Raw genomic sequence first — 16,558 nt, forward strand, 5'->3', positions numbered from 1 at the left:
GATAGAGTCGTTTTTTGATATCTCAAGTCATTTAAAAAATATCAGTGATGAAAGTGAGTGATGTTGAGTTTCATGAAAAAACGCCCCCCAAAACGGTATAACTTCTCAATAAATATTTTTTTCAAGAAATCACTCTATCAGTTTCTGCAAAATAACACACTCAAGATGTATGCAAAGTTTCAACAACGCAAGTTCATAAGAAAAAAAGCCTTAGGCTTTTGAAGTGACAAAAAAGTAGTTTTGAGAAAATACACAAAACGCGAAGAAAATGTATTTTTTGTACACAAACGTTTATGAAACATGTAACAAAACAACACTAACAAAACAACAAGTCTTGCTTAGTTCCACAAGAAAAACAGAAACTAAATTCAACAAAATTTAAAATAACAACACCCAGTGTTCTGCAAGCACCAAGGAAACTGTTCGAAGGTCACAATGATCAACTCTCATCCGTTATGTTCACGCTGCGTAAAGTATGCCCATCCATAACTCCCAACTTGTTATCAGTGAAGCCTTTTATCTTGGACCTCTTTTGGACTTGCTTTGAATAATCAGGGAGTCATATGACAGTGTCCTTTACTTTCTATACTACAATATTTGGGTTGACTTCTGTGAATTGCCTTGCAATGCCATGGGTACTTTGGAAGCTCCTCTCCAGCTTCTGCATCTGTAGAGACAACATAAATTCAAAATTAATATATGTCTATGACAAACTCATATACTGCTATTCACATTTTCCCAACAATGACCCTCCCCCCCCCCCCCCCCCCTTACACACACATTTGAAAAAAGGTATTCAAATATTGTGATACATGGTAACACGATATTTGGGCGCATGCATATGTCAGTGCTGATAGTCAAGCAGTGAACAAAAAGATGTTGACAAATCATGTGAATGGTACTATTAGGCAGTGCTGATCTGGTTTACAGCTATTGCACATACATTGCATGCAGAAACCATATGGTCTGCATGGGACGTATGACCACAAGCAATGTTCACTCACTGGGCCATGTGAATGCATGTTTGTTTGAGCCACAAGAAAACTGTGATCACAGGAGCAAGCTATATATAATATGCTCGAGAAAATAAATGAGGAAAGAACAGATGTTTTGCCCCAACACTGACAAACCTTGTGACAACCAAGCTTCACAGTAGCAGCACATAACTGACTAAATTTGCATCCTATTCAGTTTCTTTGCATCAGGGTGTTGTTACTTAGATTCTGTTCTTCAGCATAAAACAGTCACACACACACACACACACACACACACACACACACACACACACACACACACACACACACACACACATAACCAAACAAATATATAAACTTCTACATGTTTGTCAAAAGAAGAAAAAAATACATACCTACTACCATCTTGCTTATCAGCTGCTTGGAATCTTCCCTGCTCTGCTTGGGCTAGTATTCACTGCACCAGATTTCCCAGGAGATGCAAGTTGCACCATGGCTGAACATATTCATTTTTGTATTGATTGTTCTTTTTCTAAGCAGTTTATTTGCTTTTTTCAAGAGAAAAGATAGGGTCTGCCTTCTCGTTGCCATAAATGGCAAACTCCGTGTTGTCCTTTTTGCCGTACGCATTCCGCTCCGCAACTCTAAAATAAGTCGTGGCTCAAAACACTCATGGCAACGTGCTTCAAACGTACACCACCGGTGGTGATTTCTTGCTCCATCTCAGCTGTTGCAAGGGAAGCAGCATAGTTTCCAGCCAATTTTCATTCTGGACGAAGAAGAATGCACAAACTTGATCTTCCGATTCGTTCGTAGCAATAGCAGACGACACTATCGACTCGCACTTTCTTTTTAAACTTCTGTCACGCCAGCCTCTGCAACTGATCTGATTTTAGTCGATAATTATCTCCTTTGCGTGTCAAGCACTGAAATCGGGGCAAAGCGTGTGATAAACTGAAGTTTCCACAAAGATATCCAAGGAAAATCGCAGCTGTAGATGTTTCACATCGCCTTTGGCGAGACCTGGCGGAAATCAAGAATATTGCATTCTGGGAAGGCCGAATCGAACCGAACGAGACCGAGCATAAACGAAGTTTAATATCCGCGATTCGATTGGTCAGTAGACAAAACTTTTCACACGGAATCTCCCGGAATCTTCATCGGTTGTCTTCGGCTCATTGGAATGTCTTCTAGTTGCTGTTACTAACGGCGCGAAATCTGTAAACGGAAATTCCCGTTGTCCGCGGTATGAACTGATTGTAGCAAAGAAAAGACAACTCATTCCAGTCATGCTAACGTGACCACCGTTGACGATGTGTTTGACTCACATTCACCTCTCAAACATACGCATTTTTTTGCTGTTTTGTGTTTGTTCAATACACAATTGCATACACATACATTGTTCATTTAGCCGTTTTGACCGTTTATGATTAATTCTGATCTAAAATCAGTACATCAGAGTAACCAGAAGAGGTTCAAAATCCAGAATCAGAAAGAAAACCGAAATGACCAGGGAACAAAAAAATCACTTTTTTCACTGTGGTGTCTGCCCTTAAGGGTGTTGTCGTTGATGTTTCGCTACGAATCTTCGCTGTTACATGTATTGTATGTACGATAACAGGTGCAACTCCACCGTCCATTCCTACCCCCATACCGTGTGGGATGGAGGCAGTCTGGGGGTGTAACAGCATGATCGGGCTGTGGGCTGTGGGCTTCGCTGGGGCTTGTCTCAATAACAAAACGGGCTTCAAGTTTGGTCAAGGACACTTCACCAGGGTCAAGATGGAGGTAGCTTCTTAAATTCTTAAAATCGTTTAGTTAACGTCACTCTGTAAAAACATTGGTGACATTTGTCTTAGACTAAAAACACACACAGGCGCGCACACAAACTTTCGCTTTATGTACAGTATGTCACCACCATCCCATCCCCCGCACACTCTCGCTCATCTAATTAAACGTCGTACTAAGGTAGCTTTAAAGGCTGCCATATTCGTAGCGTTCATTAATTAATTCATATTGTTTACGTGTGCCAATAATGTTATAAAACTGTACCTAAGGGGATATGATAACGATTGGCTGTAGCTTTCGAACACAGAAAAAATTATTTCAGTATTGCAAAGTGGTGTTGATAGTGTCGAATGTAAACAGAACAGTCTCAAACGCCATCTTTAGTTTACGAAACGTCACGAAGTGACGTCAACAGTCTAAAAATAGCCCAAGTCCTAAACAATGCAATAAAGAATTAATTATTTCTCGTAATTGGCAAGGACTTCAAACCTAAAACTTTGCAGGAAGCTTAATTTATACATCCTCGCAACGATGGGAAGAGCCCTGGAAATAATTAAACTAATTAAATAGGACTATGTCAGCCTTTAAGACTTTTTGCTTAAGGATTAGGTAGTGTGCTTAAATCTGAAGGGTACTGACAAAAAGCCACTTAAACTGGTGTTACAAAAGGGACTTCTCAAGGCCTGGCCCACCCTAGATGGTCACAGCCGGGAGATGTAACCAAGTCTATGTTTAGGTCCCCCACATACTATTTTTTAGGTCTTTAATTGGCTTTGTTTAGGTCTCCCTCACACTATTTTTTGGTCTTTAATTGGCTTTGTTTAGGTCTCCCTCACACTATTTTTTGGTCTTTAATTGGTTTTGTTTAGGTCCTCCACATACTATTTTTAGGTCTTTAATTGGCTTTGTTTAGGTCCCCCACATATTATTTTTTAGGTCTTTAATTGGCTTTGTTTAGGTCTCCCACATACTATTTTTAGGTCTATAATTGGCATTTATTAGGTCTCGTTCTATTTTTAGGTCTCCCACATACTATATTTAGGTCTCCCACATATTATTTTGAGGTCTCCCTCATACTATTTTTTAGGTCTCCCACATACTATTTTTAGGTCTTCCACATACTACTTTTAGGTCTTTAACAGTCTAATTTTAGGTCTTCAACATTCTATTCCTATATCTTTCAAGACTAGTTTTAGGTCTCTCACAGACTATTTTTAGGTCTCCCATAGACTATTTTTAGGTCTTTTACAGACTAATTTAGGTCTCTAACATACTACTTTAGGTCTTTCACAGACTATTTTTAGGTCTCCTACTGTTTTTATATTTAGTCAAGTTTTGACTAAATATTTTAACATCGAGGGGGAATCGAAACGAGGGTCGTGGTGTATGTGCGTGTGTGTGTCTGTGTGTGTGTGTGTGTAGAGCGATTCAGACTAAACTACTGGACCGATCTTTATGAAATTTGACATGAGAGTTCCTGGGTATGAAATCCCCGAACGTTTTTTTCATTTTTTTGATAAATGTCTTTGATGACGTCATATCCGGCTTTTCGTGAAAGTTGAGGCGGCACTGTCACGCCCTCATTTTTCAACCAAATTGGTTGAAATTTTGGTCAAGTAATCTTCGACAAAGCCCGGGGTTCGGTATTGCATTTCAGCTTGGTGGCTTAAAAATTAATTAATGACTTTGGTCATTAAAAATCGGAAAATTGTAAAAAAAAATAAAAATTTATAAAACGATCCAAATTTACGTTTATCTTATTCTCCATCATTTGCTGATTCCAAAAACATATAAATATGTTATATTCGGATTAAAAGCAAGCTCTGAAAATTAAATATATAAAAATTATTATCAAAATTTTTTTTCGAAATCAATTCAAAAACACTTTCATCTTATTCCTTGTCGGTTCCTGATTCCAAAAATATATAGATATGATATGTTTGGATTAAAAACACGCTCAGAAAGTTAAAACGAAGAGAGGTACAGAAAAGCGTGCTATCCTTCTTAGCGCAACGAATACCCCGCTCTTCTTGTCAATTCCACGTGCACTGCCTTTGCCACGGGCGGTGGAGTGACGATGCTACGAGTATACGGTCTTGCTGCGTTGCGTTGCGTTCAGTTTCATTCTGTGAGTTCGACAGCTACTTGACTAAATATTGTATTTTCGCCTTACGCGACTTGTTTGGTCTTTAACGTACTATTTCTGAGGTAAAAGTTTGATGACGTCATTTTTGCCCGTTAGAAAAAGTTTAGTCCGCACTGTGGCGACCACATCTTTTAAAAAAAATTGATTTTCTTGAAATTGCTGTCAAACAATCGCATTTCAGCTTGTAAGATTAAAAACTTAATATATAACAGTCATGATCTTACATTGTATCTGGCTGAAAATAAAATAAACAATAACCAACCAACCAACACTGTTTCTACGATGGTTTCTGTCAACAGTTCCACTGGAATAACCCAGAACTTAAAGACGACTATGTCGACTCTAGCGGAATGACGCTGTACTACACCAAGAACCTGCGACCCACCAGTGCGGCCACTCTAATGGTGGGGCAGACTTTTATCGAAATCGCTCCCCTCCAGCCGTCCGTGGAAGTTACTGGCGCCTGCAAGGCTGACTGCACCAGGACGCTCTTCACAAAGCCTCTCTACATAATCGACTCGAACAATCATATGCACTATCTGGGTAAGTGGTCTCTTCACACAGCCTCTCTACCTCATCGACTCGCTCAATCATATGCACTGTCTGGGCAAGTGGTCTCTTCACACAATTTCTCTACGTCATCGACTCCCTCCATCTTATGCACTATCTGGGTAAGTGGTCTCTTCACACAACTTCTCTACGTCATCGACTCGCTCAATCATATGCACTGTCTGGGTAAGTGGTCTCTTCACACAACTTCTCTACGTCATCGACTCGCTCAATCATATGCACTGTCTGGGTAAGTGGTCTCTTCACACAACTTCTCTACGTCATCGACTCGCTCAATCATATGCACTATCTGGGTAAGTGGTCTCTTCACACAGCCTCTCTACGTCATCGACTCGCTCAATCATATGCACTGTCTGGGCAAGTGGTCTCTTCACACAACTTCTCTACGTCATCGACTCCCTCCATCTTATGCACTGTCTGGGCAAGTGGTCTGTTCACACAACTTCTCTACGTCATCGACTCGCTCATTCATATGCACTGTCTGGGTAAGTGGTGTCTTCACACAGCCTATCTACGTCATCGACTCGCTCAATCATATGCACTGTCTGGGTAAGTGGTCTGTTCACACAGCCTCTCTACGTCATCGACATCGACTCGCTCAATCATATGCACTGTCTGGGTAAGTTGTCTCTTCACACAGCCTCTCTACGTCATCGACTCGCTCAATCATATGCACTATCTGGGTAAGTGGTCAAACACGGTCCTTTTACATGTAGTACAGATGTTAATGTTTTATTTTTTGATGAGATATTCGTATAGGTTATGTGGTAGTTTACGATACTGTATGTTTAGTGTTGACATTTATCACTTTTTGTTGTGTCGGTTTAATATTGTCGCTTTTTATTGACGGGAATATTGTCTCCATCTTTATATTTATGTTTTAGTGTTAGCAGGGACGGATTGTAAGACTAGGCGTCAGCTTAAAGGCATACTAACGCACTCCCGTGTTTACAAAGTGTAGTTTGCCCACAATCGATGTCAAACGCACCATAAGACCATATAATGACGATACGTCACCATGCGCGGACCATAATACATGCATTACAGCTTGTTCTAGCCTCTGAAAAAGTGAGGATGTCAACAAAGGCGCCGCGGTGTTCTCTCCCTTGCATCAACGTTACATGTGTTGCCAAATCTATAAATAGGACGATCCAGATCAAAATGAAAATTCAAATATCTCAACATTTAAGGGGTCCTAGACCACAATATTTTGCAGGGAACTTAATTTAGTCTGTCTCCAGCTGTTGGTAAAGCAATTAGCGTGTATAGTCATCGAGTACATATGGCTTTAAGTCTCCATCTTTATATTTATGTTTTAGTGTTATCAGGGACAGATTGTAATACTAGGCGTCAGCTTAAGTCTCCATCTTTATTTTATGTTTTAGTGTTATCAGGGACAGATTGTAAGACTAGGCGTCAGCTTATGTCTCCATCTTTATATTTACATTTTAGTGTTATCAGGGACAGATTGTAAGACTAGGCGTCAGCTTATGTCTCCATCTTTATATTTATGTTTTAGTGTTATTAGGGACAGATTGTAAGACTAGGCGTCAGCTTATGTCTCCATCTTTATTTTATGTTTTAGTGTTATTAGGGACAGATTGTAAGACTAGGCGTCAGCTTATGTCTCCATCTTTATATTTATGTTTTAGTGTTAGCAGGGACAGATTGTAAGACTAGGCGTCAGCTTATGTCTCCATCTTTATATTTATGTTTTAGTGTTAGCAGGGACAGATTGTAATACTAGGCGTCAGTAGTAGTATTCGCGCACGGACCGGTCCCTTTTTTTTCCCCCGCAGGGCCCGCAGGGGTAGGGTCCAGCATAAAGTGATAGGTTAAGGTGCCTGTGTTTAAGTAGTGATAAGGAGGGATTGCGGATAAACGGTTTATTGAGTTTTATATTTTGTCATGTGATTTCATGTGCCTGTACCTGTTGCTCGGTACTAATGACCACTCCAGCTGGGGTAATGACAGGATTACTACTCCCACGCCTTTTTTTATTGGTGCTTATTACAGTTGGATGCTTATCGCGGCTGGAGTACTGACAGTAATTGGCCCTCCCTCTGTGTTTTCACGGGCTTGGGACCGTTTTGACAGGGTATGTCATAGCCACATTGGGGTTTTTGTGGGATTAAACAATACGAGCATTATTTACAGAAGCAAAACACGGCTTAACAAATTTATTTACAAAAACGACAAAGTTGTTTGGCATTGGAATTCTGTTAACCATATCACAGGCGGCGGTATCACAGTCAAAAAAAGAAAGAGACCCATTAGAGGGGTGTCACAGTTGAAAAAGAAAGAGACTCCTTAGAGAGGTATCACAGTCAAAAAAGAAAGAGACCCGTTAGACGGGTGTAGGTAGGGTTGAAACCCCATCAGAAGCGATCACACGCTTGATGTAGAAAAACGAGAGTGACTTTCTGGTTTGGGAATACGTGAACATAGACTTTCCGTCTGTCTTGAAACCAGTGTTTGTACCACCACCACTTTCTTGCGTTAGAAGCACCTGTTGGTAAGACTCTTTAGTCAGTTTGTTTTTGTTTTTGTTTAATCCTTTTGAACTAAATTTACTCCCACTGTCTCCCTCACAAAAGTAGGTTTTAGAACACAAACCAATAAACGCATTTCCTTGGTATTCGGTTTTAAAGAGACCGGGTGTTCGTTTGTCATAGTGGACACGCGCTGTACAGGCCTGACAGAGAGTCGCGTCCCATGGGGCGTTAGCTAAACGGGTGTTTTGGAAGGCTGCCTCGTGTTGGTCACAGGCTTGTGCAGGGAACCATTGGTTATACACTTGGTAAAACTGCTCTCCCAGTTCAGAACGAACCACCTCTTCTAACGTTGAAGCGCTAAGCGCCATGTATAGAGAATCTGTATCCATTTCCAAAAGCTGGTAGTCGGCTCTGGACACAAACTTATCTAGAAAATCAAAATGAAACTCCAACATGCGTAGTTTAGCGTACTGGTAAACAAAGTAACCAATCTGAGAGGGGAGTGACCAGTTGATTTTTTTTTTTAGCCATCTCTACTTCAGTGACAACTTCTGTTAGTTTTTGAAAACGACCATTGTTGATCAGTTTTGAGGCCTCATCAGACAAAACGTAATGAATATCACGATGGTTGGCCACGTTAGTTAAGGTTTTCCCGTAGGCTGAGTTACCGAGCAGTTTGAAAGTTTCAGCTAAGATAGCTTTTGATGGGTCTTGGTCTCCTGCTCGTCTTGCGTTTGAAACGCTGTCACCAAACTGACGGAAACAGGTTTTGGGTTGATACTCTACGATCAGCGTGATGTTTTTAACAATCAACCCGTGCTGCACGTACCAAAACAAGAGGGGTGTAGCTAGCAGAATTTGTTCACCGTGGTAACTCCCTACAAGTGTACGGCGTGGTTGGGATAAGAGCTTGTGTTTTTCAGCGTAGTCTTTCATAAAACCCCCGATCTGTTCTCGGCTGACAAGACTCATTTTTGAAAATAGGCTGCATTTCACTGAAATGTTCTTTTAGATGATCAGGCACATAAATATCACACTGCACCAGCCCGAACAAAGTTTTGTTTTGCACCGCGTCTAAGACAGTTTGATCTGTGATGGAAGAAGGATGGCGGAAGGGTTTAAGTGTCGGAAAACGACCTTGTAGAAAAGCCTGAATGGAGGTGTTTTGTTTTTTGTCTGCGTGCCATTCACACTCCCATTTTTCGATGACACTCACACCCACATCCTCACGTAGGTATTTGGTAATGTTGCTTGTATGTTCTCTGAGTTCAACTAGTGTTTTTCCGGTGACAGGGTTAGTCGTTTTACCGGCGGTCACAGAACAGTCATGCCCGTGGAACAAACATCCGTGAAACTGATAGCAAATTTGATTTGTGGCATCCCAACCATCAACTCTAATCTTTTTTCGACCAAGGGCCTTCTCTTTTGCATTAAACTTATGTTGGAGATGGATCTGTTTTGATGCCATGACCCACTCCAACCATTCCCGAGCTAGCTGACCGTAGGGATCTGTTTTTTCCGCTTTAAAAGCGTTTTCTTTTCTACGAATGACAGGGTGCTCTGTGGGCATGTCTTGCATGAGTGCAGCTAAATACAGCGCATTTGCATCAAATCCCTGAACAGACTGTACAGGTTTGTCCTGATTACCACGAATGTATGTTTTGTCTTTTTCGTGGTATCTGTGAAAGACAATAGACGGACCCCCGACAATGTTCTTTCGCAAAAGTGCGTGAACGTCTTTTTGTTTTTCGTTAAAAAGTGAAAAGTAGGTATCTGAAGACAACGTGTCAAACAGATACTTCAGTGTCACACCGGGGACAGAAATACCGTCTTTCAGCAAATCAACTCGCAGACTAGCGTACATACTAATCTGATGCTGCAAAGCAACCAGAAACGGCCCTGTTTCTAGGTTGTTGTACCACACCAAAAAATCCTTCAAAGTCATCATTTTGTTTTCAGTCCACACCCGCTGACAAAAAGCGTACTCTGTATCAGAAATATTTGAGTTTTTGAGCTTACTAAAAAAAGCTGCATGGGGTGGGAGTTCTCTTTCGTCTAGTGTACTTAGACTAGTGACGTATTCATAGCAGAAAAAACCCTTTTCCTCTTCGACACCGAACGCCTTGAGGTACTTGGAATAACTAAAACCTGGTGCAAGAAAATTGTTGATGTCGAGAAACCGAAGTTTGTCTGTACAAAGACACATAATACTGATTGTTTCGTTTAACAACAAACTTGAAAGGAGGTCTTTTAGGGGCCTTCTTTTTTCCCTCTGTTTTGACTTCTTTGTCTTCTTCTTCTTCTTCTTCTTCTTCTTCTTCTTCTTCTTCTTCTTCTTCTTTTTCTTCTTCCTCTTCTTCTTCTTCACCCACGGTATCAAAACCATCTGGTTGAAAAACAGGGTCTGTTTGACTTTCGTCTTTTGGAAGATCGTTATGGGCTGTTTTGTCTTTGACAAACTTTTCAATGAGAAAAGGTTTGATCACATTCAGATCGTAGCGAGAAGAATTGAAACCTACGACAGGCAGTTCTTGTAAATACTCATATAATTTCTGTCTGAGTCTTTCTACGGGGATGTTGAGGCTATCTGTCTCTTGTTGTTGTGTCTCTTCGATCTCAGTCAACTGATCAAACACATCTTTAAATTCTTCACAAAGAAGAGCGCAGGAGGCTTCAGAGATACGTTCTAGGTAGTTAACCATGTTATCCACTAGTTCTTGAGGGTTACCTTTACTCACAAAACAGGTTGGTTCTGTGAAATGGGGAACATTACTGCATACAGAAACAGAAAGAGGAATATGTTTTGCTGTATACTGTGCACAGTTTGACTCAGCTGATTTTGTCTGTGGCAAGTTATCTGTGTCAAAAAACACCTCAAAATCAAACGTCGCTCTGTAGGGAAAAACAAAATCTGTGGTTACCTGAACACCGTGGTTTTGTAGCTGTTGAAAAATGTTTTGAGGTGGTGAGTAAACCCCGCCTTTCAAGGTTTCTTTTGAACCCTCACCCTGACAAGTCTGTTCATGTCGATTCATTTGAGACAAAGACGACCAGAGTTTCCCGCATTTGGAACAAGCCAACGCATGACCGAGTTTATCAATGTCTAAAATGTACATGAAATGGTCTTTGTAACGCAAGAGACGCATAACACCAGAATGTTTGTAAGCGCTACGACGCAGAGGAACGAGACAGACAGGTGTTTGGTTTAAACAAGTTTATTCAATAAATTCCATTGGTACTATTACCGCATACATGAAGTAAGGAACATGGAGCACAACAAGCTAGGCTTATAAGCGTACTCTTAAAAGCAAATGAAATTTGGCGGACGATTTTAATATAACAAATTTGAAATAATGTCAAAATAATAATGGTAAATTATGGTAGACAAACATGTAACAATAAAAGGAAAAAAAACAAAAGAAAAAAAAACCAATGCTAAACTAACAACAGTACTCACACGCGCTCGCACACTCGCTCGCACATACACGCATACACTGACTTCCACATGGTTGAAAATAGAATACTACCAGAACAAGGAAATGTAAACAGTACTGCACATGGTCGTTTCGAACATGGATGAGATAAATGCATTCATTATTCAAAACGTTTGCTTAATAAGATAAACCTGAATAACTGGTCAAATATCAATGCATTTTCGCTGTCTGACTTGTCTCTATTGCCATACAGAAAATCATCAGCGGTTAGCAAATCATAGTTGGGCAGTGTTGACAAGGTGACTTCACGTATTTGAAGAGATAAGGGGCAATGAAAAATATAGTGCTCCGCATTTTCAACACGATAACCACAAGTGCATGACGGGTCGGGAATTAAATGTCTGTCAAATAGATCACTATTTAGATTGCTGATCCTCAATCTCAGTCTGCAATGGATAATTTCTGATTTTCGATCAGATGTGTATCTATACGAGGGAACAACAGAATCATCAGAACTAATACGTTTTTTAAATAACCCAATAGAATCAAGTTGTTTTACAGTATCTGGAAGCTCATTCCACAGGGAAGTCGAAGACAGAAAAAATGACTTTTTATACAATTCAGTTCGAGAGTGGGGAGTCTGTCAAGTGGTCTTCGTCTATGGTAAGGGTTCACAGAAGCAACGAGAGGAGGCAGACGTTCTAGTAAGTATGGTGGCACGCGTGCATTAACTAATTTGAAATACAAAATCAATTTGTGTCTTTTTCGCCTCTCCTTCAGTGTTGTAAATCCTGATTCATCGTACAATTTTTGGTGACTCGTGCCACGAACTGCACCTATAATGGTTCTTATGGCATCAAGATGCAAGTTTTCTAATAAAGTAGCTAATCTGTCAGAACAGTTATCCCAAATGACGTCAGAAAAATCAAAATGGGGAATAATAAAAGATTTATACATAAGTTCAAGTGCCTTTCGGCTAAGGCGATACTTATAGGACCGAAAACATGAGAGAAGAACACGTACTTTAGATATAATTGACTGAACATGTGATTCCCATTTGCAGTCGCTCTGAATCAGTACACCAAGATGTTTGTGAACGTGGTTTTCTCTCAGAATTGTTCCATCAAATACAAGAGGAAGGGTTTCAGGCATTCTATTTCCAGAAAAGGTCATCAAATCTGTTTTTAAATTATTGAAATTAACTTTCCATTTTTCCGCCCAGTGTGCAATTTTGGCTAAGTCTGCATTTAAGATCTGTGTCCGCGTGTTTGCATCATTTAGAGATAAATACAAACTGGTATCATCAGCAAAAAGTTTAATGACAGATTCGATATTAATGACAATATCGTTAATGTACACAAGGAACAACAAGGGCCCCAGAACAGAACCTTGGGGAACACCTGAACAAACACGTCCGTATGTCGATTTCCTGCCTTGGATAACAACGGCTTGTAACCTGCCTGTCAAATAATCTTCAAACCATTTTAATAAAACACCTCTTTAACCCTTTCAGCACTGCGCCCGTAGATTCTACCGGCGCCTCTGAACGCTCACCAGCGCCTGTGCCGGTAGAATCTACGGGCGCTCAAACCCGTTTCGTTGCAACCCGTTTGATACGTCATTCTCATGAATATTAATGAGAAAAGGGAGGCTACTACGTCTAAAACTTCGTTTGCGATAACAAAGGCTAGAAAGTGCGCGCTAATTTTGGATTTTGATCACGTTTTCTTCGATTTTTGTCGAAACAATGGATAAGCGAAGACGCTTCACTGCCCAGCAAGTACTGGATGAGATAATTGGTGACGATGACAGCGATTTTGATCCTGATATGGAGGATTCGCGATCAGAATCGAGTGAAAGTACTGAAACTTCGTCGAACAATGCACCAGCATTCAACATTGCTTCGATAGAACCACAGGCTTCGACTTCAACTGGAATATCCTGCGATAATTCAACCACAAGACCTGTTCGACTGGCAAGGGGGCGTGGTCGTGCTTTTGACGCAGAACTTTTTGATTTTGAGACTGAGAATGACACAAGTTCTGAGTCTGAAAGTGAGAATGCACCTACGCGACCTGTGGTGACAGCTAGGAGGAGAGGAAGAGGGAGAGGGAGAGGGAGAGGGGGAGTGAACAGAAATACACAACCAGCTGTTGACAATGTGAATGAAGCACCTCCACCTGCAGAAACTGATGAAAATGGCTGGAGTCTGCTTGACTTTCAGCCAGAGCTTGTTCAGTTTGCTGAACATTCTGGATTGCTGATTGACATGGATGACAATGCCAGTTGTCTGGACTTCTTCTCCCTGTTTATAGGAGAAGAACAAATAGCACTGTTTGTGAATCAGACAAATTTGTATGCCCAGCACTGTTGTGAATCTAGACCCGATGCCCCCCCACACTCCATGTTTGCCAAGTGGAAGCCTGTCACTGTGCAGGAAATGAAAGTATTCCTGGCACTGACCATAAACATGGGTCTTCTCTGGAAACCAGAAATCAAACAGTACTGGTCGACAGATCCCCTGTGCACAACACCGTTCTGGGGGGACTACATGGCGCGTGACAGATACCTCGCCATTCTTGGATTTTTTCACTTGGTCGACAACCAAGGAATGAGGCAAGTTTTCATTATTTTCAACGCATATTATTTTCTTTTATACAGTGTGAATTATGTGTGTGTGTGGTTTTTTTCCCTCATTTGTTTGTGTGAGCATGTCATAGTTTATTGTGCAGGGCTGTGTGGTGTATGTGTATTTCTAAAATTATATGTGATAACAGTGAAACTCAGAGAGACAGAATAACCACAAATACAGATCACAAGTACAATTCAGAATGCCATGGGTATTCAAAGTTCAAATTAAAAATTTAGAATGTAAACACCATTGCTGAATTAGAACAACAGATATTATGCATGTATATATTTTACTTTTTTTTCTTTTTTTTTGTTGGTTGTTGCCATATTTCCTTATTTTTTTCATTTCTGTTTCAGAAACCGAGAAGACAAGATCCACAAAGTCCGGCCTCTCTTCGACCATTTGGCAACACGGTTCAAGGATGTCTACTATCCTCAGCAGGAGCTGTCTGTGGATGAGTCCATGATCCCATGGCGTGGTCGTCTGAGCTTCAGAATGTTCATCCCCAGCAAGCCGACGCGTTACGGGATCAAGATGTACTGCTGCTGTGAGGCCGATACTGGGTTTGTTTGTCGCATGCAGGTGTATACCGGTGCTGGTCCAAATGGCCCTGAGAAGAATCACGGGGAGAATGTGGTGAGACGTCTAACACAAGATTTCCTGGGAAAAGGCCACACCATCTACATGGACTCCTTTTTCTCCTCTGTAGCTCTGTATGAGTACCTGCGCCAGAACAACACGATGGCAGTTGGAACCGTCATTTCTGGTCGTGTGGGCATGCCCAGGTCTCTGCACCCCAAGGAACTGAAACTGAAGAAAGGAGAGTTCCGGTTCAGGCGCAAGGGAAATCTTTTGTGCCTCCGCATCAACGACAGAAAGAACGTCTCCTTTCTTTCAACACGCCACACTGCAGCGACTGGTGAAGCTCCGCTGTCAGCCCACAGGAACCAGGATGCCCCTCCTGTCACCAAGCCTGTCGTCATCCTGGACTACAACGCCAACATGGATGGTGTGGACAACTTTGACCAGAACCTGGGCTACTACAGCTTCTACAGGAAGACTGTCAAGTGGTGGAAGAGGATGGCCTTCCATCTGATTCACCTGGCCAAAGTGCAGGCCTACATCCTGTACAAGCAGCAAGTCCATCGGCCGAAAACACAGTATGAATTCACGAAGGACTTGATGCGCCAGCTGCTGAGCGACGTTCCGCTCAAGGTCAAGATCAACGGACCAAAGCGTGATGCTCCTGTTGCTGAGAGGTTGACAGCGCGTCACTTCTCGTGCCACATCCCTGCGACGGAGAGCAAGGCCTACCCACAGCGACTGTGCCATGTGTGCAGTTTTAGAGATCCGCAGAAAGAGGCTCGCTACCTTCGGAAGAAGGAGACCCGCTACATGTGCGAGCAGTGTAACATAAGCATGTGCTACGAGCCGTGTTTCAAGATCTACCACACAAAGGAGGACTACAAGGAAGCTGCAAAACTGGCACTAAACCTGGAATTCTGAACAGTGAGCCTGACAACATCCTGCGGATTGTTTGCTTCTCCCCTGTGCTGTCCCCCGCCCACACCCCCTGTACCCAGCCCCCATCATCCATGTTATCTTGTGTACATAAAATATGTGTGTGTTAGCAGTGTATTGAACACTCAAAGTTGGCAACTATTAGAATAAGAGTGTAGACTTCAAGGGGACTTCAAGATGTGACAACAAATTTCAGACTGTGTAGCGCTTGTGTTTTTTTGTTGTTGTTTTTCATAAACTGATAAGGGGAGAAATGAAGAAAAAAAGAAAGAAAAAAAAACCTGTGAAACAAGAAAGAATATAACTGTGTATTGTAAAACTAAAATAGTAAGGCTGTGACACTGACAAGGAGTCAGAGTGAGTGGAACACTGCAGTGTTTGGTGTTGTGACAAGGTGGAGTGACATATTTTGTGGTGTTTGGTGTTGATCTTCAAAGGATGTGTGGATGTGGAGGTGAATTCAAATTTAAGGTAAGACAAACTTCTGAACTTTTACTTGTGTTTTTGCATGATTTTGTGTGTGTCTGTGTTTACATACATGTGTGTTGTTGTTGTTTCATAGGTCATTAGGTGTGATGTATTGTTTATTTTTTTATTTTTTTGTTCTTTACTATAGTGATCCAACTCACAAATTTAACTAAACACTTCTACACTTTTACACAACACTCTGCATTCAATTCTGAGCATTAATGTGAAATATGAAGGTTCTAGGTTATGTAGTTTAGAAGTTATGAGTAATTTAAGAAAGTGGCCAGCAGACAGCTCTGAACTGCTGAAAAGTCCCAGGCTGAGGGAGCAGCCCAGCCTGCAGAGGTCCCAGTGCTATAGCATATAATTTATGCAACAAACCCTTGTGCCACACTCTGTCGAAGGCTTTTGATATATCACAGAAAACAGCCTGAGTCGTCAACTGCTTATCTAAGGATTGACAAAAATCGTCATACATACTCAACAACTGGAAACTAGTTGAATCACCAGGAATAAACCCTGACTGAGAA

At 41.3% G+C, this 16,558-nt stretch overlaps 1 protein-coding gene and 1 long non-coding RNA gene across 2 annotated transcripts in view; one reads left to right on the plus strand and one right to left on the minus strand.

Annotated features, from left to right (window-relative positions):
• LOC138946944 (tyramine beta-hydroxylase-like) overlaps positions 1 to 16,558 on the plus strand; it is a 111,853-nt gene that overhangs the window by 23,450 nt on the left and 71,845 nt on the right. Inside the window, exons 7-8 of the mRNA XM_070318384.1 lie at positions 2,596 to 2,762; positions 5,208 to 5,451. Of these exons, the coding sequence (XP_070174485.1) occupies positions 2,596 to 2,762; positions 5,208 to 5,451 (411 nt within the window). The remainder of the gene's footprint in view (positions 1 to 2,595; positions 2,763 to 5,207; positions 5,452 to 16,558) is intronic.
• On the minus strand, positions 272 to 2,038 carry LOC138946946 (uncharacterized). The gene is made up of 2 exons (XR_011449478.1): positions 1,370 to 2,038; positions 272 to 667 (listed from the first exon to the last, which is right to left on the minus strand). It is a non-coding gene; the product is annotated as an uncharacterized lncRNA (long non-coding RNA).

The sequence above is a fragment of the Littorina saxatilis genome, linkage group LG14, assembly GCF_037325665.1.
Source record: "Littorina saxatilis isolate snail1 linkage group LG14, US_GU_Lsax_2.0, whole genome shotgun sequence".
Taxonomy (NCBI): Eukaryota; Metazoa; Mollusca; class Gastropoda; order Littorinimorpha; family Littorinidae; genus Littorina; species Littorina saxatilis.